The following is a 24,552-nucleotide window of genomic DNA, read 5'->3' on the forward strand; positions in this document are numbered from 1 at the left end:
GAGTTGTGTGCAAGGCAAGTACTAGCTCTCTGGCCCCAAAGACATGGTGTTTCCATACGTGATTATTTATCTTTGCAACCTTCTACAATGACTGTCTAATGTTTTCCAATATCATCTGGTGGGAAAATTTGTATAGATGGAGAAACCAAGGCAGAATGAGGAATAGGATGTATGTGAGTTCCAGGGTTTTTTTTTTTTTTTCCATCATTTTAGGTTGAGTGACCAGTGATACTAGTTAGTGCTATAAATCACTCTGTTTGAAAACATGGTAAGCACTTTTTTCTTTATTGAAGTTGGCCACACTGGGCTTTCTTGAAGCTTACTCCTGGTTCTGCACTCAGGGATCACTCTTGGCAGGGCTCAGGGGACCATTCAAGGTGCTGGGAATCAAAACCACGTCAGCTGCGTGCAAGGCAAACACCCTATCTGTATACTATCTCTCTGGGCCCAAGGTGAGCACTTTTTCTATCAAAATGTTAATAGCATGCATTCCTTTTAGATGTTCTGTCTCTGAAAAAGATGGAAGGAATCCTGGAGTCTCTGCCCAGTCTTTGGCTGACCCCTACATGGTCCTCATTGCTACCAACCCTTCCTGCAGCTCCTAACACCCTGGCAAGACAACTCCAGATTCAAAGCATTTGTTTGTTTATGTTAGCCTATTCTTTGTTTGTTTTTAACTCCTTTAACTTTGAAGCACAATATTTTAGTGTGCCTCAAAGAAGCAGACACAACTTTGGAGGAACACAGGCATTACTTGGCGACCATCAACAGGAAGTATTCTTTCTTGTCCAATTTCTGGACATGGAAAACATGTGAACATCTGGAATGTTTTTCACAGAGAAGAAGATAATGATCACGTCACTACCTGTGTCCTAATAATGATCAACACCCTGACAGACTGGTTTGAAGCGAACATTCTTACCCTCACGTTTCCCTCTGGTTTTATGGAAACACATTTTCCCCATGGCTGCCGGAGTCCTTCCAGGTGTGCAGAGGCTGCCTTGTCCTTTTTATTAGAGTTTTCAAACCCTACTTTCAAATTTACCACCACCACTATTCCCCGTGTCAAGCTCGTCTTCTTACATGATGAAAGGGCCACACATGGATCAGAGGAATAGAACGGAGGGTAGGGCATACTTTGCATGTGGTCGACCCAAGTTCAATCCCCAGCATCCTATAGAGTCCCCTGAGCGCTGCCAGGAGTAATTCCAGAGTGCAGAGCCAGGAGTAAGCCCTGAGCAACAAACCCAAACAAAACAAAAGGGCGACTCCCAGAGCTCTCAAAAGCGGAAGCTATGGAAGGTGACCCCCTTATTTGGGTTCTGTTTCTCCTTCAAGAGGGTTCCCTCAGACCATTGCCCTCAGCTGTCCTTTCCATCTGTGGGTCTGGTGTGACACCAGCCACAGAGGTGTCAAGTTCAGGCGGCTGTCAGGCGGGGGATCCACTTTCACCAGCTGCCACTTGACCATGAGCCTCTGAGAGGCCCCAGAACTGGCTGCAGCGACCTGATGAAATGCACTTGGCACCAGCTTGGCATTTAATGTTCATGTCCACAGCTCCTTGATCCCTTCGGTGCTGCTGTGAAGTATCAGCTCCAGTGGATGTGGGGGGCGGGGTCATGGGCACCCTCTGGTGCTCTCACACAGCCTGTGTGCAGTGCCTGAGCCAAGAGCAGGGACAGGCTGGCTCTCAACTGCCTTTGAAAAGGGGTTCACATTCTTGCCACTGCCTGGTACACACCGGGAAAACTGGTGTGGGCAAGGGCCAAGGTTTGGGTACCTGGCTGGCTCCAACGCGAGGCTGCCGTGGATAAGCCTCTCTCTGTCTCATTTCCTCACCAGTCAAAAGAGGATCACAAGTTTCTACCCAGGTCTGCAGCGAAAAGACATCAGAAGCCTCACAAGAAGCTCCCGTCCTTACTGAGTGGCTGACATATATAAGCTTCTGGTGAGCTTTTTCTAGACAATGATACCACCGGGGACCAGTTTGTCAGACAGTCTGGTATTTGCTTGTCAACCCAGAAACATAAATAAAAGGGTCTCCTTTCTCTCGGCAAAGTATCCTGATTTAGAACACAAATTCTATGGCAGCCTGGAGCTGGATAGATAGTACAGCAGATAAGCATTTGCCCTGTACAAAGGCAATCCAGGCTCGATCCCCGGCATCCCATATGGTCCTCCGAGCCTTGCCAGGAGTCCTTGAGCATAGAGCCAGGAGTGAGTCCTGAGCACTGCCATATGTGGCAAGCCCTCACACCCCCACCACCAACAAAAAACATTCTGTGGCATCCTACTTGGGGTCTATCTACAGAGAGACAGGCCAAAGACCAGCATAGAGTCCCCTGTCTGACCGCAGTGTCATGGGCATTCAGCCAGCTGAAGCAACAACAGAACTGAAAAAGGTCACTTGCTATACTCCTTTATATTACCAACTTATTGAATCTTTGTACTAATCCTCGGAGGCAGGTACTATTATCTCTATTATACAGATTAGGAAGCTGACACAGAGGAGTTTAGTAACTTGCCTAAAGTCACACCATTCAGAGTCAGGACCAGGATGTCAACTCTGAAGGACCGGATTCAGAATGTACTGTGCTACTGGCCACCGTGCCTCTCCCCTCCAAAGTTCTTGTCACACAAAAACCCAGGTTCTACATTCAAACTCCAAATTCCACTTCCTAAGAAAACTCAGATCCGAACATATTAGAGTTACACTTTCTTCTGGCAATAATTGGCTCCTCCCCCACATACAGCATGCACCCTGGAACTCTCTCCAGAACCCATAGCTTTCTGATCCAAATTATTATTATTATTATTGTTATTGCTGTTGTTGTTATTGGACCACACCTGACAGTGCTCAGGAGTTACTGCTGGCTCTGCACTCCAGGTTCACTCCTGGTGCGTCCAGAGGACCATATGGGATGCCAAGAATTGAAACGGGTCTGCTGTGTGCAAGGCAAGTGCCCTTCTTGCCATATTATCTCTCCTGCCTCAGAACCAAAAGCTTTCTGCATTTCATTTACCTAAGTTACCCACAAGCTTTTGTGTCCTTCCCCCAACCCTGGTTTTATCTATAAAATGTTTCTAACTGTTGTAGTTAAAATAAAGGTTCTCAATTTCAATTTCTTCTTCTCCTTCTCGTTTTCTTTTCTTTTTTACTTGGTCTTTGGGCCACACCTGGTGGTGCTCCAGCAGAGATAGTTCCAGCTCTGTGCTTAGAGATCACTTCCAGAAGTGCTCAGGGGACCAAGTGATGCTGAGGATTGACCCTAGGCCTTCTGCATGCAAAGCACGTGGTCCAGCCCAGTGAGCTACCTTTCAGCCCTCAACTTCATTTTAAAGACATTTCTTTTTGTTCAATGAAGAACATAAGCTAATTCCCAAATATAAAAAAGACCGAACCATGGGGCTTCCCTAGTTTCTCACTGCTGAATAAAGAAGAAAGAATAAGTCTCCTTTATGGGCTCTCAGACTTTCAGGGGCACAAGGACCCAGGTAGAACTTGGTACAGGCACATCCCCCAACCTCGCTGACAGAGATTTACTTATCAAGCCTGGGTCATGGGGCTAGGAATGTGGTGGAGAAGAAAGGCCCAGGTGATGACTGGGCAGGGGAGATCACTCAAATGCCTGGAGCACCAGTGGAAGCAACACCCCTACCAAGAAGGAAGGAAGGAAGGAAGGAAGGAAGGAAGGAAGGAAGGAAGGAAGGAAGGAAGGAAGGAAGGAAGGAAGGAAGGAAGGGAGGGAGGGAGGGAGGGAGGGAGGGAGGGAGGGAGGGAGGGAGGGAGGGAGGGAGGGAGGGGAGGGAGGGGAGGGAGGGAGGGGAGGGAGGGGAGGGAGGGAGGGAAGGAAGGAAGGAATGAAGGAAGGAAGGAAGGAAGGAAGGAAGGAAGGAAGGAAGGAAGGAAGGAAGGAAGGAAGGAAGGAAGGAAGGAAGGAAGGAAGGAAATCTTTCGTCAAGTCCCAGTAGATCACAGACCATACTCTGAAAAATGCCACACTGGCTGCAGAATCAAAGCAAAGCTACCTGACTTGTTTTTGATTATATGTTTTTTGAGGGCCACACCCAACAATGCTCAGAGATTACTCCTGATTCTGCCCTCAGGAATCACTCCTGATGTTGCTCAGGGGACCGTATGGGATGCCAGGGATTGAACCCATGCCAGCTACATGCATGGCAAATGCCCTACCTGCTGTACTGGCATTCCAGCCCCTAACTGACTCTTTAAAGAATCCATCTGGGCACCAGGCCCTATCAGCATTGGGCTCTACTTGAGGGTCTCCAGAACAAAGCTCTATTAGCATCAAGTTTCTGGGAAATTCTGCAGAGTCCTAAAAAATTAGGGCGCTAAAAGAAAAATGGAATAAATCTCCTTCTTTGTGCATGCACATGAGCACGCGTGCGCGCACACACACACTCAAGCATGAGTTTCTCACACTAAATACAAACAAGCCCTAGAAGACACCTGCTCACAAAGATCAGAGCTGCCAGCCAGAGATCAGCTAAGACCTATTCTTCGGTGACTTGATGCAGACAGCTATCTCCAGCTGGTCCTGATCACACTATTCCCCTTACAATACCAGCCTTTCACAAATGATGAGGCATTTAAAAGTGTTTTTCTGGGCTTTGTGTTTTAGCCCAATGTTGCAAAACTGGTATGTAACTGAACTCCATGTTGCCTCTGTGTGCTCCACGGTGTGTTGGGGGAACGGAGACAGTCACTGTTCTTTTTTTTAAGGAGACAGAAGCATTTATATGTTCATAAAACTGAACTGTAAAATTTTGCTGCATAAATATAAAATGAACTTCTGTACTTCAAAACCTTGGTTGGCAAACCTGGCAGAGGGTTCTGGAAAAGAGGATGCTAAAAAGGAAAAAGAAAAAAGAGGCTGTGCACAAGGACCAACTGAGATGGGACTCGGAGAAAACTGCTTCAGTTAAAAAATGTTTACTCCGGGGATGGAGAGATAATATATAGGGTGTGGAGGGTTAGAGAGATAATACAGGACTTGCACCCGGCTAATCCCAGTTCTCCTGAGAGAAGAGCCAGGAGTAAATCCCGAGCACTATTTGGTGTGGCCCAAAAGGCAAAATACAAACCGAAAGAAGTTTATGCTAAGAAATGGGGTTACTCCTGGCTCTGCACTCAGGAATTACCCCTGGTGGTGCTCAGGGGACCACATGGGATGCTGGGAATCGAACTCGGGTCAGCCGCATGCAAGGCAAATGCCCTACCCACTGTGCTATCACTCCAGCCCTCCCATCATAATGCTGACAAAAAGCTCTTTTACTGTTTGTTTCGTTTGGAGGTCACACCTTGTGGTACTCAGGGATTACTCCGAGTGCTCCTCAGGGGACCAAATGCGGTGCTGGGGATAGAACCAGGGTCAGCACACATACAAGGCAAGTACTTTAGCCCCTGTCCTATCTCTCTGGTTCCTAAAAGAGCCTTTCCGGGGTAGGTTTTACAAACTTGCCGTGTGCAAGTACCCCACCTGCTGTACCTGCTCCGGCCCTGGCACCATGTCAACTTTTAAATTGATTTCACTGGCCTTTGTGGCTTCCTCAGCTCACCAAGGAAAGAGCAGAGGAAACAGCTCCAGTGAACGGAGCAAGCTGTGGACTCCTAGCCATGAGCCTTCTCCTCCTCTCGGTACTGGTTGGAAAGTGCGCCCAGAGCTCACCTGGCTCCAGAATGGGGTGGTGCTGACCTCTGTACAAACAAGGTCCAGTACTGCCTCCTCTCCTCACCTGCTACTCCTCCCTCATCCTTAGGAGAAGGATTCTCAGGAGCCCGAAGATTTTTTTCTTTAAAATTCTCCCCCCTGGGGCCGGAGCGATAGCACAGCGGGTAGGGCGTTTGCCTTGCACGCGGCCGACCTGGGTTCGATCCCCGGCATCCCATATGGTCCCCCAAGCACTGCCAGGAGTAATTCCTGAGTGCAGAACCAGGAGTAACCCCTGAGCATCGCTGGGTGTGACCCAAAAAGCAAAAAAAAAAAAAAAAAGAAATGGCTAAACTTAAAAAAAAAAAAATTCTTCCCCTTTGGGGGCCTGGAGCCATAGTAATGGGGGTAGGGCACTTGCTCTGCACACAGCCAATCTAGGTTCAATCCCCCGAGCCCAGCCAGGACTGATCCCTGAGCACAGAGGAGGAGTAAAGCCTGAGCACTGTCAGGTGTGGCACCCAAACAAAACCGAAACAAAAGGAAAATATCCCCCCCATTTTGCACAAATCAGTGCCCATCCCGAAAGGCACTTTTGTCAGAGGGAGTGTGTTGCTGGAGGCTGTGTGGTGGGGAAGGAGGAAGGAGGAAGGGCTGGCTCCAAGCCTCAGCAGCCAGGCGCAGAATCTGACCGGGACGGGGCCACTGTCAGGGAAGTACCTAGGTTTGGCTTGCCCGGCCAGTGAGTGAGCGGCCAGCAGTCCTCCAGGCAGTGCAGTCTGCATGGGCAAGTGGCTGTTGTGAGAGGTGTTGGGACAGCAGCGTGAGAAGGTGTCAGATGAACCGTACTGACCTGGCTCACCTGGTACAGGTGAGTATGGATGATACGGTCCTGCTCAAGCCTTGCAGTGCTGGGGATTACTCGGGCCTCCCAGAGATGCTCATCAGACCAGGCAGTGCTGGGTTCGAACCAAGGTTGCCACAAGCAAGGCAGATGCCTTAACCCTGGTTCTATTTCTCAGGCCCCTCTGCTGCTGGTGGGTTTAAGAAATGAACCACAACAAATTGTTGTGGCCTTTGGTGTTTCACTCCTCTTTCTGGTACTTGTCCTATGCTTGTCTATGAACACTTATTTGGCTTATTTTGGGGGTTCTTTGTTTTTGGGTCATACCTGACTTTACTCAGAGCTTACACCTGGCTCTGTGCTCAGGGAATCACTCCTGGAGGTGCTTGTGGGACCATATGTGGAGCCAGGGATTGAACGGGGACCAAGCATGTGTAAGGCAAGAATCTTGCTCCCTGTACTATCTCTCTACCCCTCTTTTGCTCAGTTTTGCCTCCTTTGTATGTATCCTGAATAATCTTATAGATTTAAAAACTTTATAGACATTGTATTACTATAAATACGTCCTTCTGCTTTCTCATTCAGTATTGACTTTTAAGATGTATTGATCCTTTAGACATAGAGTCACATGTCATTTAAAAATGTTCTATATTGGGGGCTAGTGAAAGTACAGTGGGTAGGGTGTTTGCCTTGCACGCGGCTGACCCGGGTTCGATTCCCAACATTCCATATGGTTCCCTAAGCACTACCAGGAGTAGTTCCTGAGTGCAGAGCCAGGTCTTTGGGCCACATGGCCAGGTGTGGTCTCAAAACCAAAAAAAAAGGTTGCATATTTTGAGGGCTGGAGCGATAGCACAGCGGTAGGGCGTTCGCCTTTCACGTGGCTGACCTGTGTTCGATTCCTCCACCCCTCTCGGAGAGCCTAGCAAGCTACAGCTCACAATGAGAGACGTTACTGGTGCCCACTCAAACAAATCGATGAGCAACGGGATGACAGTGATATATTTTGAGAAACAAAGGTTAAGTGCTTCCATTGTTCTGAATGTCATAAAACAATGTTTTTCTATCTTTTTACACCTTCAGACTAACAACTGTCATGGAAAGATGGTTGAAAACCACCACCATGTTAAGCAGCAATAAGTTTTCCATGGATCAGTAGGAAATTTCTGTGGACCAGCACTGGTCCACATGGACCTGCCACTGAAAACCAGTACCATGAGTACAATTATATACACTCGGGCCAAGCAACCCAGGACACAGCAGGGCTCTATTGTACGGCATAATGGGGACCACCACTGTATATGTGGCCCTAACTGACCAAACAGGGTTAAGTAATGCATGATTGTAACTCTACTTGAGCAATTTTTTTAGAGAGGATTATACCCAATGATGCTTAGGAGTAACCCTGTCAGTGTTTGGAGTGCAACCCCTAGAGCATATGTGATGCCAGGGATTTGAATTGGGTCAGCCACATGAAAGGCAAGCACTGTACCTCCTATACAATCTCTCCAGTCCTACTTGTTTTTTCCTCTAATGTAGTAGCACTATAGCACTGTCGTCCTGTTGTTCATCAATTTGCTTGAGCAGGCACCAGTAACCTCTCCATTGTGAGACTTGTTGTTACTGTTTTTGGCATATCGAATAGCCACAGGTAGCTTGCCAGGCGCTGCCACGTGGGCGAGATACTCTGAGTAGCTTGCCGGGGCTCTCTGAGAGGGACAGAGGGATTGAACCCAGGTCAGCCGCGTGCAAGGCAAATGCCCTACCCCCTGTGCTATTGCTCCAGTCTGTAATGTAGTATGTAATGGTAAAAAAATTTTTTTTGTAAATATATGTGTATATATTCAGTATGTTTATCCATTCCTGTTGACGGAGTATTTCTACTCTTTTCATATATCAGAGCTGCAATATAGCTTATACATAGCTCCTGCAACAGAATTATTTCTACGGCCCTATTTGGAGCTATTTATTTTTTTCCCCTATACTTATTCTCTCCCCTGCTTATATTTAATAGGCTTCCTTTATTCCCCTCCTCTACTGGTCTTCCCTCCATTACTTCTATTCATCATTATTTTTCTAGACTTAAAGACCGCTACTCGTATCTGTCCTCTCCTTCTCTCGTATAAATAGAATCTCCAGCTTCTGCAGAGCACATGGTTATCCAGAATAAAGCCTACACTTTGCAAACCTCCTACAGCTGTATATAACCACATAAATAAGTTTTTCCCAATGGGGTATGCGCAGGAGGAATGTGAATGCAATCTCAGAGTCATACACTTAGAGAGAAGGCGTTGGAATGTGGACATCAGGATGAACCATCCCCAAACATGCCAAGCTAGACTGCTTATGTCTAGAATGTTACATGAGAAGGAAATAAACATCTGACTGGTTTAGGCCATTGTTATTTTGGGGTCTTTCTTAGAGCAGACAAATTATGATCGTAATACGGTAGGCATGGAGTTAAAAAAAAAACACAACCTTTTTTTTTATTAGAATGCTTAGATTACTTCTGCTTCCTGAACCCAACACTTGACATCTTTCGGTGTGCCATTATCTCTCAGCCATGTCTCTCCTTCATTCTCTTCTCCTCTTTTGGAACTGAATTTAGTGAATCTAGCATCTTATAATTCTAGTATCTTGGCCTGTGTGACTTTTTCTCTCAGTGCTGTGTTTAGGATGATTTCTTTGAGTTTATTTTCCCATTCAGTCCCAAAGGTGCCAAACCTGATGTTTAATTTATCCACTGACAATTGAATTTCGATGAAAATATTTTTCACTTCTACAGATCTTTCCAGCTGTTCCTACTCCGCCTGATTTTTTTAGACCATATGTTCTTGTCTCATGTTTTCAATGACTTCATTATGTCTTCAATAATTTTTGAACTCCCTTATTTTATACAATCTTGCCAACAATTCTATTACTATAACTTTGGGGAGGTGGAGGAGTCTCATCCAGTTGTTTGTTGCATGTGTTAACTCCCACTGATTGGAGATTATTTCCCCAAGTAATCTGTCATTTTGGATCACACAATCATCTTCACATAGCTCCCCTGTTTTTCTACAGGGATTCTGTGTGATCTGGGTTGAGGACTTGATTCTCCCAGAGGATTCTGTTTTGCGCATACAAGGTTTCTCAGGGATAATCATCCAGAATTTAAGGTTCTGGAGAGACTGCACAGTGGGTAGGGTGTTTGCCTTGCATGCGGCTGACCCAGGTTCAATTCTCCGTCCCTCTCGGGGAGCACAGCAAGCTACCGAGAGTATCCCACCTGCATGACAGATCCTGGCAAGCTACCCATGGCGTATTCGATATGCTAAAAACAGTAACAACAAGTCTCACAATAGAGATGTTACTGGTGCCCGCTCGAGCAAATTGATAAACAACGGGACGACAGTGACAGTGCTACAGAATCTGTAGAGATAGTATAAATTCTAATGTGTTTGTTTTGTTTTGTTTTGGGGTCACCACCAGTGATGCTCAGGGACTATTCCGGGCTCTGTGCTCAGGAATTACTCCTGGGCAGGGCTCAGGGGACCATATGGGATGCTGGGGATTGAACCCAGATCAAGGCCCTTACCTGCTGCACTGTCTCTCGGGCCCCAAATAAATTCTAATGTTAAACTAATAGTATCATCAGGTTTAAGAAATATATGAGTAACTATTCTGTCATTCCCCCATGTGAGTGGATTTCTTTCTCATTTTTGTCTCTGTCTCTTTCTTTTTTCTTCGGCTTTGTTTTATTTTATTTATTTTGCTTTTTTGGGTCACACCTGGCGATGTACAGGGGTTACTCCAGGCTCTGCACTCAGGAATTACCCCTGGCAGTGCTCAGGGGACCATCTAGGATGCTGGGAGTTGAACCCCGGTCGGCCTTGTGCAAGGCAAACGCCCTACCTGCTATGCTATCACTCCAGCCCCTATTTTGTTTTATTTTTTGGGCCACACCTGGCAATGCTCAGGGCTTACTCCTGGTGAGAATCAGAGAACCACATAGGGTGCCAGGGATTGGCCAGGGTCAGCCCTGTGCAAGGAAAGTGCCCTACCCACTGTCCTCTCTCTTCAGTACTTGTCTCCTTTTTTACATAGGTTAAAGCCCTTTGATAATCCTGACTATGTGTCTGGGGCTGGAGCGATAGCACAGTGGGTAGGGAATTTGCCTTGCATGCGGCTGACCTGGGTTTGATTCCCAGCATCCCATATGGTCCCCTGAGCACTGCCAGGAGTAATTCCTGAGTGCATGAGCCAGGAGTAACCCCTGTGCATCACTGAGTATGACCCAAAAAGAAAAAAAAAAATCCTGAATATGTGGAAGCTTTGGGCTGGAGCGATAGCACAGTGGTTGGGCTTTCACCTTTCACGCGGCCAACCCGTGTTCGATTCCTCCGCCCCTCTCGGAGAGCCCAGCGGCAGAGCCTGGCAAGCTACCCATGCATATTGGATATGCCAAAAACAGTAACAATAAGTCTCTCAATGAGAGACGTTACTGGTGCCCGCTCGAACAAATCGATGAGCAACGGGATGACAGTGATGTGGAAGCTTCAGTTTTCAACTCCAACCAGCGAGATCCCATCTCTATCTCCACAAAGGTAAAAAACTCAAACCTCAGGGCCAGAAAGCTAGTATGGCAGGTAGGGTGGCTTGGCTGGCATGCAGCAGACCTGGGTTCAATTCCCAGCATCACACATCGTTCCTTGAGCCCTGCCAGTGGTGATCCACAAGCACAGATTTAGGAGAAAGGAGTGAGACCTGCTTGAGGGTGGCCTAAACCCCACACTCCCAAACCTGCAAAAGAAACTCAAACCCCGAAACCTTCCTCATTCATCAGTAAAGGGGGGGCCAACCAGCTCCATCGCTCACTGAGCTGCCAGATCTGAGTACCACTCGGGGTTTTCCTCTTTGTTTTGACGCTGGAGGATTCTTCTTCCTCTTTTTCCAGGGTACAGTTTCATACTTAGAAGGATACTTTAATTATTGACTGCAGAGCTCCCAGGTGTTTCAGAGTGATCATTTTCCAGGTGATTTTGGGGTCCTTGTTACTAGACACAGAAGTCTCCTCCCCAGCACGGGCTCTAGATCAGCTGGCCGCGTCAAACCCGACTTATCCCTTCCTCGGGCGCCTCTCCCAGCAGCATATCCTAAGGCAAGCTTCTCAAGTTTTACAGTGTATGAAACCAATTTCTGGGAGCTTGTTAAACATGCAGATTACGAGCAGCAGGAAGCTTGGATCAGGAGGACTGGGGTGGGGCCCAGGAATGCACATGATTAATAAGGATTCCAGGTTTCTAGCATAGGTGGTCCCGGGACCACCCTTTGAGAACCACTGTGTGAGGCTGGCTACTGCCCCTTCCCCAGGGTGGCTGAATTCTATGGTTTCTATTAGCAGGAACTCTGCTGGTCTCTGGTTTGCAAAGCCTCAGCAAGGGGATGGCAAAGTCCTCATGACAAAGGTTCATGAGGCTGGTCCAGTCTCTCCCAAAGTGGGCTGCCCCCTGTGTCCTGCACCCCTCTCTCCCCATCCCACAAAGGGTGCTGGAATGATCCAGGAGGGAAGTAGTAGCCTTGGGTATGACGGGGGTGCGCAGGGGTGGTGGGTGGGGGGTGCTTTCCGTTTGTCTCCTTAAAGAAGGCAGATTTCCAGGGGGCCCTGATTATTTATTTTTCTCTGAAAAGGGGGTGATAGACCAAAGAAAGTCTGGGAGCTCTGTCATAGCCCAAGGCTAGTTGGACTCCCTGTGGAACTGTAACCATGGGAAGACAGAGGTGAAGCCAATAGTCTGTCTTTCTGGACTCCAGGCAGCAGGGCTGGCAACAAAACTAGACCTCTTATTGTCTAGTTCTCCCTCTCGGAGAACCCAGCAAGCTACCGAGAGTATCCTGCCCGCGTGGCAGAACCTGGCAAGCTCCCCATGGCGTATTCATATGCCAAAACCAGTAACCCTGATGGGTCTCATTCCCCTGACCCTGAAAAAGCCTCCAATGGGCACCGTTGGGAAGGACGAGTAAAGAGAGGCTGCTAAAATCTCAGGGCTAGGACAAATGGAGACGTTACTGGCACCTGCTCGAGCAAATTGCTGAAAAATAGAATGATAGTGATACAGTGCTTGATGGGATGTGGAGGTGATGGAAACCATGAGCAAACTACACAGAGCTGGATAATTAATGGAGGCTTAGCTCTTTGGGCAGCCCCGTTCTGTTGAATTCCAGAATGCCTCTGAAATCCATCTGGATAGTGGGACTGCCACAGGAACATTCTGAATGGTGCTCAGGTGTCCAAACCAGCCGATTCTTAAAATAACTACAAAAGGTGGACGTTAGGGACACATATTTGAAGGGATAGGCCCTGGGTCATAGAGCGAGCTAAGTGGCAGAACCAGTTTCCTTGTCACTAGGGAACCAGGCTGCCTTCTATAACTCTGCTTACTAGAACACAAGCAGAAGGGATAGGATTTCCGTCCTTCTCTCCTAAAACATCTTCCCTTCTATACTTGAGAAAGAAATAAAGAACAGACCTTCCACTGCAGTCTCACAGGAGGTGACGGAAGACTAATGAAACCTGGGTCATTTCTTACCTGTGCCACAGGAAGATGCCACACAGGGAAGGATACAAGATGACAGCTTAGTAGCTGCTTTGATTTGGGTCTTTAGAAAACAGAACAAAAATTACCACGGGTTTCACTGCGCATGTGTGCTCTGTGTACTTACAGCACTGCAAGCTCACTCTCCCCCATTGCTGCAGGGAGGGGGGCCCTGACCCGCTCTCTGGGACCTACCTTGTCAGCCAGCAGCTCCCTTATCTTGCTGGCCTGTTCACGGAACCGGAAGAGCTGCGTTTCTAAAGCCAAGCATCGCTTCTGCCAGTCCATGCTTGTCTGCGTCTCTACTTTGGGTTCTCCCATGATGGAATCGTCCACGGAGCCCTGAGAAACAGCACACGGAGAAATGTTCGTGAGGAGGAGCTATGAGGGGAAGGAAAGAAGGAGACACTGGGGGCAGGGAGGAGCAGAGAAAATAGTGTTACGGTGAGTAAGATAGGCACAGTTGTCCCTGTGCCCACTCTCACCGTTCTTTGATCTTGGTGGCTCTGCTCCATCAGAAATGACCTAAGCAACCTCTGAGATCACAGAACTTGGAGAAACTGTCAACTTGGAGAAACTGTCACAGAACTTGGAGAACCGAGCCTCAGTTTCACAAAAGGCAAAAGAAGTGAGGATTCATTCATTTTTCTTTTAATTTAAGAAAAATTTTTCATTGGGGAAAAGGGGGGGGGGCGGAAGAAGGTGGAAAGTCCTGGCAGCGCTGGGGTGGGGAGCATGTGATGCCAGGGATTGAACCCAGCACCCTGCACATGCCAGGCATGTGCGCTTCCCTTTGAGTCACATCTTTATCCCCGATTTAACACATTTTTGTTTATTCAACAAACATTCTGAGCCAGACACTGTTCTAGGCACTAGAGATGCAAAGGAAGAGAAGAAGGGTCCTTTGTCTTTGAAGTTTTCATGGAAATCTGAGGACAATCTGATATAAAAATTAGATGCTAGTCACAACTGCCAATCAATATGCAGATACACAAGAGCAGGGCGGGGGTAGGGGGGTGGGGGGGTGGATCATGTGCGAGGGAGAAGAGATTAGGGAAGGCTTAAGGCCGCTAACAGCCACAGGAGATCACAGAGAAAACAGGAGGCAGCACCCTGGTTCCCAGGGGCAGTTACAACTCTGTCTGCAGACTGCCAGATGGGAACAAATGGAAAGAAAATACAATGCCGTGAGGGCTGGAGAGATCATACGGGGGTTTAAGTGCTTCTCTTGCTCGTGGCCAAATCTAGTTTGGTCCCCAGCACTGCATGCGGTCTCCTGAGCATGGCCAGAAGTGATCCCTGAGCACAGAGCCAAGTAGCCCTGAGCACTGTCAGGTGTGGCCCCAACCATCCCCTACCCCCCACCCCAGGAAAACATAATTTGAATTATGTTTTAAATTTAAATTTTAAGTGTCTTTTAGTTGAATTCTCTTGCTTTGGAGCAGACTCTCTTTAAGTTATAAAACGCAGAGGAGAGGGTCAGTAGCTGTTTTGCTGTAACCTCTGAAGACGTTCACAAATCCAGGGGGCGGGGAAGGGAGATAATACACAGATTCAGAGCAAGTCCAGGAGATATTTATCAAAGCCACAGAGAGGGGAATTTGCTCCGAGATCTGTTGGGTGTATTTTAGAGACTGAGGATGAGAAACTGAAGGATATATTTGTGTGCCCGAGAGAGGTAGACAGCCATGGAGTCCCGAAGAAAGAAGGACCAGAAGACACATCCCTCCCACAGCTTCCTTGATCCCCCATTCAAGTGGCTACTCCAAAGGAGCTTGGCAATATGCACAAACAAGGTCTGTCCTAAACCCCGATATAGGGTCACTCTACGAGTAGAGGATTTTAAAACATGATGATTAACCTTTTAGGTTGACAAATCTTCTTGTAATTTCATATTAGATATATGTCTGATTTCCAGGTGAAAAAATACAACGTATGATTTGCTCCACTATAGAGGGTGACGACTGGGTGGAAGAACGTATGATAAAGGATTTCAGGTATGTTGATAATTTTTGAAGATGGGTGCTGAGGATCTAGCTCTTTTCCTTGCCTCTCTACTTGTATATATTCCTGACAGTTTCCATTATAAAATGTGCTGTTTTGTTCCCATTGTTTTTTGTTTGGTTTGATTGGGGTGATGGGTATTGACTCCAAGAATCGTACATTCACTCTACCCCTGGCCCCTAATCTGCTATGTCCTGAGATCTCCTTTTCTTTTTGTAGGTACCACTACCACAGACCTCCAAAAGCCCAGTTCTGTCTTCCCCACTCCTAAATTCCAGGTGGCCAGGGCACCTTGCTCTGATGGGCCATCCACCAAAGTTACCTCCTCCCTCGCATTTGACTTTTTTTTTTTCCTTTTTGGGTCACACGTGGCAATGCACAGGGGTTACTCCTGGCTCTGTATTCAGGAATCACCCCTGGCAGTCCTCAGGGGACCATATGGGATGCTGGGGATCGAATGCGGGTTGGCCACGTGCAAGGCAAACGCCCTACCCATTGTGCTATTGCTCCAGCCCCCTTCACATTTGACTTTTGCAAGTATCTCTCTCCCTTTTTACAACACAAGCATCCATCAGTTATTGGGTCCTTTTGCATACCAGGCACCTGTGACTTTAATCCTCACCAAACCCACAGGGTAAGGGGTGAGTCCAGTTCACACACACTCATCTGAGGACAATGAGAAACTGAGAAGTTCACTGACATACAAAATCCTGTAGCTAGTGAGCTGCTCCAAAGTCTTTGTTCTTTTTTTTTTTTTAATTTTAGATTTTGGGGTCACATCCAACAGTGCTCAGGAGTCAATTCTGGCAGTGCTTGGGGGATCATCTGGGATGCTAGGGATCAAATCAATGTCAATTATGAATAAGGCAAGTGCCTTACCTGCCTCACTATCCCTCCAGTCCCTAAAACCTTGTTCTTCCTCATGGTGCGCTTTCCCTACTCCCAAACTGGAAAGAATTCTGATTTCACAAAGAGTAGTGTGGATTGTGAAGAATGACAAAAACATTTTTATATGATCTTCCAAAGAGCCTGAGGGCTAAAATGAACCTATATCCCAGATTTGCTCAGACATTCTGCCACCATCACCACCATCGTGTGGCCTGCCATTCGGCTGAAAACGGGGGTCAACCACCCCGTGGAAAAAAGTCCTAATCACACCGCCGATGGGTCTGGTGGCTGAGCCTTTGGGTGTTGGGCTGCTCAGAACCCGGGACATGTGACCTTAGCCCTACTCTCCCGGAACTGTCATCCCAAACAATCCCGACATTGTGACCTCCCCGCACTTGCCACCTCAAAGGACTGGGACTGGCTTGGACGAGCAGGAAGACAAAAGACAAAAACAAAACATGACCTTCTCTGGGCGAAGCTCACAACTGAAAAGACAAAACAGGACCTTGTGGGGCCTCCAGAGCAGCCGGGGAGGCTTGAGTGTGTGATTTGCTTTGTCCTTGGGAGGGATAAAGCTTTTCCTCCTAGAAGTGAAAAAAGTGGCAGGTCTGAAAGCGGGTCCTGAGAGGCATGCAACCTAGCCCAGGGCTGAGAATTAGCAGTAAAAGCACCAGAGGAAAACCAAAGGGGGGGTGGCGGTGGAGGGTTGAAGGTGGAAACTTAATCCTTTTGTGTGATTGAAAGAGTTTGGTGAATTTTAATTCCCTCTTATTGATTGTCAAAGCTGGGTCTCAGGTTCCACGGGAAGTGCTGGAGCCTAAATTATTAAAATCTGCAGCTATTTTGAATATAAAATAGCCATTGGTGGTCTCTGCTTAGCCCTGGGGTCTGAGATTAAACCTCAATCTAGGGGTCTTCCCCAGAGACATTTTTGTGACATTAAGGTTTTGAACCCATCAAGTGCTCTCCTTAATCCTCTTCCTGCCTTAGGGACACTGGCGAGGGGGCCAGTCCTCGTGCTGGGCTTGTCTCGGCATGCAAGCAGAGCTAAGAGGTTTTGAAATGGGTTGGGAGCAAGGCGCCTGCTGCCAAGCCAAGGTCTAGAGGCTCTTCCGACAGAAGCAGGTGGTCAGAGCAGCGGCTATAAAATGGGTTATTAAGGGAAAATTCGAGCCAGCTGAACCTCACCTGTGCAGCCACCTTGCACTTGGACCTCCTATTAAGATGCCCAAGAAGGAGCAGAAAAGTATCTGAATAATGGTTCTTCACTCCTCAAAGTCTCAAAATGACAGGTATATTTCTCTGCTTAGCCTCTCAATACCCAATACCCATGAGACGCAGGACAAAAGGTATCATTCACGAAGAACAGATGACCTGGCTCATCACCTCTGTGACCCACTTAAAGACAAAGAGCTACGGAGCAGGAGGGCTGGGGGCCAGGCATCCCCATCTCCCAGCCTCTAGAACTACAGAAGAGGCTTTCGTGGTGGTGGAGGTGGACACGCTGTGGGCTGCCAGATCAGCCTGCAACGAGCACACTCATGGCAAAAATAGACAGGGAAATGAGACAGGGGAAGTAAGCTGGGGACAAAAGCCATCTCGACTGTTTCTTTTTTCATTCCGGAAAGCTTCAAACACACATAAGAAGTGAGGAGAACAGGACAGTAAATCCTACGTACCCAATGCCCAGAGACAATGATGGTGCACTCCTGCCACTTCTGAGTGCTTTGGTTTCTAGCAGGACACAGTTCTCTGGTTTCCAGAGGTAGCCAGCAGCCTAAGCTGCCTGGCAGGTGAGAAACAGACAACTGCCATGGTCTTCACACCTGCTTTGGAATTCCCCAAATTCTAGCCCCCTAGCTTGAGAGGCCAGAGCTGAGCAGAGCTGAGTCCCAGAGGTGGAGTACCTGGGTAAGAAGGTGAAGAGTAGACAGCTGGAGATGGGTTAGGGACTCCTCACTGGGCCTGTATCAGAGAAAATACAAACTGGACCTGAGATGGCTCCAGCAATGTTTGGGGAGGGGACCAGAAATAGAAAAAGAGATGAGATGAAGGGGCTGGAGTGATAGTATGGCGGTAGGGTGTTTTCCTTGCACAAGGTCGACCTGGGTTCAATTCCTGGCATCTCATACGAGCATCGCCAGGACTAATTTCTGAGGGCAGAGCCAGGAGTAACTCCTGAGCATTGCTGGGTGTGGCCCCCAAACAGAAAACAAAAAACCAAACAAACGAAAAGGAGATGAGATGAAATCTAATTCAATCAACTTTTGTTAAATGATTCCTGTGTGCAAGGTTGGAGACATAAGGGTGAGTAAACAAGTCGTGCCTTGGCAGGCTCAGGTCCACCATCTGAATCACTTTGCTACTCCCCACAGGGGGCTGATCGCTACCAGAGCCTCAAAGATGTCAGGGGTCACCACAGCTTTTGCATTTTCCGCTTGCTAGTGATGGGCGAACAATATCTTCTAAAAGTGCTACCCAGACTCGGTTTCCCACCAGTCCACTATGGGAAAAAAAGAACTTTGAGCCCCATCCCTGGGCGTGGAGCTGGGGAAGGGTGAGGGGATATCAGGGTCACAGCAACAATACATAGCTGACCTCTTTTGGGTAAAGTACCAAGTCTCCATTTCACAATGTTGGGAGAGATGAAGGAAAAGGGATCTAAATACAAACAGCGGGGCCTGGACAACCAGGGCCAGCATTCCTTGAGAACAAAGCAGGGCAAGACAAACAGCAGAGCTCAGTATTTACAATCCCAAGCTCTGGCACCAAGGCCTGGGTTTGAATGCCGGCGTGAGTACTAATTACAGTCATATCCCTTAACACAGGGATACGGATAGGACAGGATAACGTCCAAGAAATGCCTAAGTAGGGGATTTCATATTGTGGGAATGTCAGTGTAAGCTTACACTTTGTAGCCTATAACACACAGAATAGCTATATAACACACCGAACAGCCTATCACGAACTGACTGCTCAAAGAATAGTCGATTGGGACCACCATCAAATATTTGGTGCTGATTGAAATGCCATTAAGCAACTCTTGACTGTCATCCTGTGACTCTAAATCACTTATTGGCTTCACTTCTCTGAGCCTCAGATGCATCTTGAAAAGCTGAGGACAGGCAAAAGGCCTCAAGTTCAATCCCTGGCACAGCCTTATAAGCTGTGTGTGCCCCTGCCAGCACTGCTCTTTGAGAATCCCAGTACTAAAGTGAGAGGCCAGAAAGGCCCAGGGAGCAAAGTGTGTGAGTGCCACAACCAAGTATGTGTGATCTCGGGCCTCTACAGCAGCAGCAATGAAAGAAAGGGAAAGGGGGAGCATTTGAAATAATGAGGGCTAAAGAGACAGAACAGCGGGGAAGGTGCTTGCCTTGCACAGGGCCCAGCCGGGTTTGGTCTCTGGCACCATATATCATTTCTTGAGCACCACCAGGAGTGATCCCTGAGTACAGCTGTCTGTGGCCCCCAACAATAACTAGTAATAATAATAATAATAGGGCCAAAGGAAAGACAGCATAAGAAGTTAGGCACTTGTCTTACATATGGCTGATTCCAGTTTGATCCCCAAACTGCATTTGGTCGCCTGCACACCACCAGGAGTTATCGCCGAATGGAAAGCCAGGAGGAAGACCTGGGGACCACTGGGTGTGACCTCCAACACCGCCCTCTACCAAAACAAATAATAAAATGTTAAGGAGAACAATACTAGGTTGAGTCCTAGGAAACTGTCAACCTTTAACCATCTTGTGATCTTCCAAAAATGGTGACTTTATTATTATTATTATTATTATTATTCATTTTAGGGCCACACTCAGGGCTCACTCCTAGCTGGAATCAGGAATCACTCCTCATGGTGCTCAGGAGACCATATGGGATGCCAGGGATTGAACTTGGGTCAGTCGTATGCAAGGCAAACACCCTACCCTCTGTACTATTGCTCTGACCCCACCCCCAAAATAGCGATTTTAGAGACCACACTACGTATGATTTTTGAGAAGTAGAGGAAATATTACAAAAGCCTGCACACAGCAAGTATTTAATAAATGAAAGCTACCATCAACAAACAAAAGATAACCAATAGTGCCAGGGGCATGCACGGAGACAAGAGAAACTGTCTCACCACCAGACACCACCCAAGGAGGCCAGGGAATTTTTTTAAACTTTTCTCTATTTCTGAAATTGAACAAGAGCATACAGTTCAGAGTTTACATTTTTCCCATCCCCACAGTCTGCCCAAAGGTAACCACTGAGATGGAGATGATCATTGGTGTGCTTTTCCAGAGACACTGGGGGCCCAAACATGCATTCATGTCTGTTGCAAGCACACACACGCATATACAATCACTGTTATGCTAACCACCACCCTGAACTTCATGTAACTCAGAGATCTTCCTATAGCAGTATCTTCACATCTGCCCCACTTCTCTTCATGCTTTTCAACAGCTTTCTCTACTCTACTATGTATGACTGATACATGACTGTATTTGCTAGAATTTTGGACTGTTTGAGCCTTTCATTAAACAATGCTGCTTGAATACATCATTCTTAGACATCAGAATATATCTGATGAAGACTAAAGTACCAAACTTGGATTGGAGGGTGAAAAAGTTGCACCTTTCGGTTGTTTGTTTGTCTGGGGGCCACAGCTGGCAGTGCTCAGGGCTTACTCCTGGCTCTGTGCTAAGGGATCACTCCTGGTAGGGCTGGGGAAACCATAAGGGGTGCCAGGTATAAAACTCAGGTGATATGCAAGGCAAGCCTCAGGCCTCCAAGTTTGCCCCTTTTCGATGGCCAAACAACACAGAAAGCCACCTGGCTCATTCTAATTCGAACACCAGGCTGCCTCCCCAGGCAGGGAGTAAGTTTTATACTAGTTTTTGTCATTAAAAGGCCAACTCAGTTGGGCTGCCAAGAAAAGCAGGAGGATGGCTCAGTAGCCACTGCTGTGAAGTCGCCCTGACCAGGAGGGAGTCCTGGGCCCCTGACACCAGCATATTTAAGGCATCTTCATCCCATTAGGGGCACTGAGCTCCCTGCACAGATATCCAGAGAAGGGGGGGGGAGAAGTGGGGGAGGAGTGGGCGAGGAGCAAAGTAGGAGGGACAGATTTCTTGCCCCCGCTGGTGACTTTATTTATTGTTTGGGGACCACACCCAGCTGTGCTTTGAGGCTACTCCTGGCTCTGTATTCAGGGGAGAATGCGGTACAAGGATCAATCCCGTTATCTCTTGCACCCAAAGCAACACATTAATTAGCCCTCTGAGCTATCTCTCTGACCCCAGAGCTGGTGGTGAGTCTTTGTCAGGGGGGACAAAGAAGCCACACTTTGCAGGGAGGGGCTCACTTTTTCCTTGTATTTATGTATTTGAGGGTGGGGGGGGAGGGTTACCCACCCTGGGAAACTGGGCTTATTCCTGGCTCTGAGCTTTGGAATCAATCCTGGCATGCTGGGAGGGGGGGTGTTAAATGGGGGGTGCCCATATAGGGTGCCTGGGATCAAACGAAGTCTGTAGCATGCAAGGCGAGCACCCTACCCGCTGTACTATCTCTCCTCTCTCCGACCCTCAACTTTTACTTTCAATGATGTTGGGTCCACCTGGTGCTCACCACAATGGCCCGGCTCTGAGGAGACCGCTTCGCAGTCTATGGGGTGAGGGTAGCTAGCTAACAGTGGATGAAACCGTAGCTTCGAGTTTAAGAGGCTTGAACGTTTCTTCCACTTCTTTAGCTCTATGACCTTGGACAAAGCATTTTTTTTTCCTGGAGTCGTTTCCTCCTTTGTACGGCGGTGATAACAATATGCACAAACACTGGAACTTGACATTCGACGGAGTGTGAAATAACGCTCGCGTGTACTCAGACACAAGACAGTGCCAAGAATCTGCAGAGGACCCACAGGCTTTTATCCGCGGAAACTTGCTCTAAGTGGATCTCTGGAGCAGAGCTCTTCGCGGGGACTACGGCTCTGTGCAAAAAAGTTTTTTACGAGGCGGATTCCCAGTAACCGCTTCTGCACACGCGACAGACGGCGGGGCCGTGGAGGGAAGCCGACGCGGGACCGCGCGTCTGCGCCCAGGTGCGGGTCTCCACCGCCTCTGCCAGTGCGTGAAGCCCCCCCCCCCCCCCCGGGGTCGCCGCTGCCCCCTTCCTCCCTAAGGCGTCGAGGACACCGCGCTCCAGTGTCATTCTGCGCCCACTTGTTTTCTTGGCTGCTTGGCTGCCCTCCAGGAGTCGACCCCTAAGGACCCCGAGCGAACCACGGAGGAAGCAGCGCCAGGAGTGGGAGTGGGGTGGGGGGCAAGCCAGCGAGAGCGCAGGCACCATGGTTTAAAAAAAATGCCTTCTGGTACGTTCCGAGGGCCCTTCCCCGGAGCAACTGGATCAAGCCGGCTGCAAACTCCGGGTTCACGGAGGCAGCCTCCTCCTCCTTCTCCTCCTCCTCCTCCTCCTGGCGGGGCGGGTCCCCCGAGCCGGATCGGCTGCGCCCAGCGCTCCCAGCTGCGAGGCGCAGGTTTGCAGGTAGGGAGGCACCTGCTCCCGCATATGCACCCCTCCCCGGTGCCGAGGGAGCCGAGTCCGGGCCACCCCGCGCACACCGCCCCCCGGAGCCCATCCCTGCCCGCCGGGACGCGCGGGGCGCCTCACCTCCAGCCAGCTCGCGGCCGTCCCCGCCGCGCGTCCGCCGCTGACCTTGCGTCGCTCCACTCGGCTGCGGCCGCCGGGTCTCCGCTCCCCGGCAGCAGGGGTCGGGGTAGGCGGGGCGGGGAGAGACGCTGGGGCCGGAGGGGTGCCCGCACAAAGCCGAGCCGCGCCTCGCTGCGCCCCATTCAACGCTCCGCCGCGCTCCCTCCTCCCAGCCCGCGCTCCCCGCCCGCTCCTTAAAGGCAGAGCGCGGGGCTGGGCTGGCGGCGCGGCTCGCGGAGAGGCACAGGAAATGACCTCAGCAGGCTCCAGCCTCCCACCTCTCCGTACCGCTGGGCTCGTCCCGAGGGCGGCCAGGTCCCGGGGCGGGGGGCTCTCCCGGGCGCCCACCACGAGCTCGAGCTGCCAGGGGTTCGCTCAGCTGCCAGCCAGCCCGAGACCCTCGCTGGATGGGGCGCGAGACCAGACTCTTCCCCCCACCCCCTTTCCCCGCCCCGCAAGGAATTTTCCAATATTGGACGAACCTGTAACACGTGGATATTTGGAGACCACATTTCGAACAAGTCTGTCCCACTTGGCACACCGATGTTCTGATTTGGAATTTTATTTAAAATGTCACAAGAGCCCGGAGGTTAACTTGCTTATGCATGCATGTGTGTGTGCGGACACGCATGTATGTGTATGCATGTATGCACATACATGCATGCGTGTGTGTGCAGTCACGTTTGTATGTGGGCACATGTGTGTGCATATGCATATGTGCGTGTGTGCACCCGTGCATGTGGGTATGTATGTGTGCTTGCATTACTTATTTTAAAGGAGTGGGTCAAGGCAAACAGGTCACTCACTGCCTGTGGAGAAGCTAGTAAGGCAGTTGGGTATAACTTAGGTACTCAAGGGCTTGTCATCCTCTGCCCTCCAACGGAACTATACCCAAAGGAGTTGGGATTTTGGTCAGGGTGATATGGGTAAAGAAGATATAAATGAAGTTCACTGCACGGAAGGATACAGTTAGAAAACACTTTTCTAAAACCCCGATCCTGCTGCATCTCAGGTGAGCAGAAGCAAGTACTCCTGGGCTCCACTTCTTCAAAGAGGACTTAGAGGGGGCTGGAGCGATAGCACAGCGGGTAGGGCGTTTGCCTTGCACGTGGCCGACCCAGGTTCGAGTCCCAGCATCCCATATGGTCCCCTGAGCATGGCCAGGGCTAATTCCTGAGTGCAGAGCCAGGAGTAACCCCTGTGCACCGCCGGGTGTGACCCAAAAAGCAAAAAAAAAACAAAGAGGACTTAGAAGACTCACCCCAGGCTTTGGCATCTCCTGGCTGCACCTTAGCTTTGAATCTGAACCTCTGGAGGTGAGGCCTGGAAATTGCCCAGCTAATGAGCTCTCTGGGTGATTCTCATGCACAATTTTGAGAACCCAGATGCTATGGAAAGCTGGCCCAAGTGGTTCAGGAGGCGAAAGGTGAAAGTTCAATTGGGCCTATGGGATTCTTGGATTGAACTTGCCACATGGCTCTGAGGATCAGCCCAGACTGGTTTCTGCTACCCCCTTCATATCTAAGGAAACCCAAAAGCAAGTCCTGGAATTTGTAATAGAAACTGGTTCATCCATTCATTTGCTTTGAATAGGTACTCGTGCTGATTTAAAATCATACAGAAGGAGAACGAGCTAATGGTGTAAAGTTAGTCTGGGGGCTGGCAGAGAACTCCATGGCAGAGTGCATGAGTCCGCCACCCCACCCCACCTGCTGAGTGTGGTTCCTACAGCTAAGTGTATGAACACTACTGCCAAGTATTCGAGACCTGCATCTGCAGTATGCAACCCCTCATCATCATCACAAGAAACAACCAAAAGGGGAAAGGTAGGGAAAAAATTTAAAATAATAATAATTTTTTTTGGCTTTTTGGGTCACACCCAGAG

The 24,552-nt window shown here is 48.9% G+C and overlaps 1 protein-coding gene across 1 annotated transcript in view; it reads right to left on the reverse strand.

Annotated features, from left to right (window-relative positions):
- Nucleotides 1-22,865, reverse strand: part of PLEKHH1 (pleckstrin homology, MyTH4 and FERM domain containing H1) — a 66,952-nt gene extending 44,087 nt beyond the window's left edge. The window contains exons 1-2 of the mRNA XM_055131161.1: nt 22,629-22,865; nt 13,284-13,430 (exon numbers count right to left, since the gene is read on the reverse strand). Coding sequence (XP_054987136.1) covers nt 13,284-13,409 — 126 coding nt within the window. The 5' untranslated portion in view covers nt 13,410-13,430; nt 22,629-22,865. The remainder of the gene's footprint in view (nt 1-13,283; nt 13,431-22,628) is intronic.
- Between the last annotated feature and the right edge of the window lie 1,687 nt (nt 22,866-24,552).

The sequence above is a fragment of the Sorex araneus genome, chromosome 3 (genome assembly GCF_027595985.1).
Source record: "Sorex araneus isolate mSorAra2 chromosome 3, mSorAra2.pri, whole genome shotgun sequence".
Taxonomy (NCBI): Eukaryota; Metazoa; Chordata; class Mammalia; order Eulipotyphla; family Soricidae; genus Sorex; species Sorex araneus.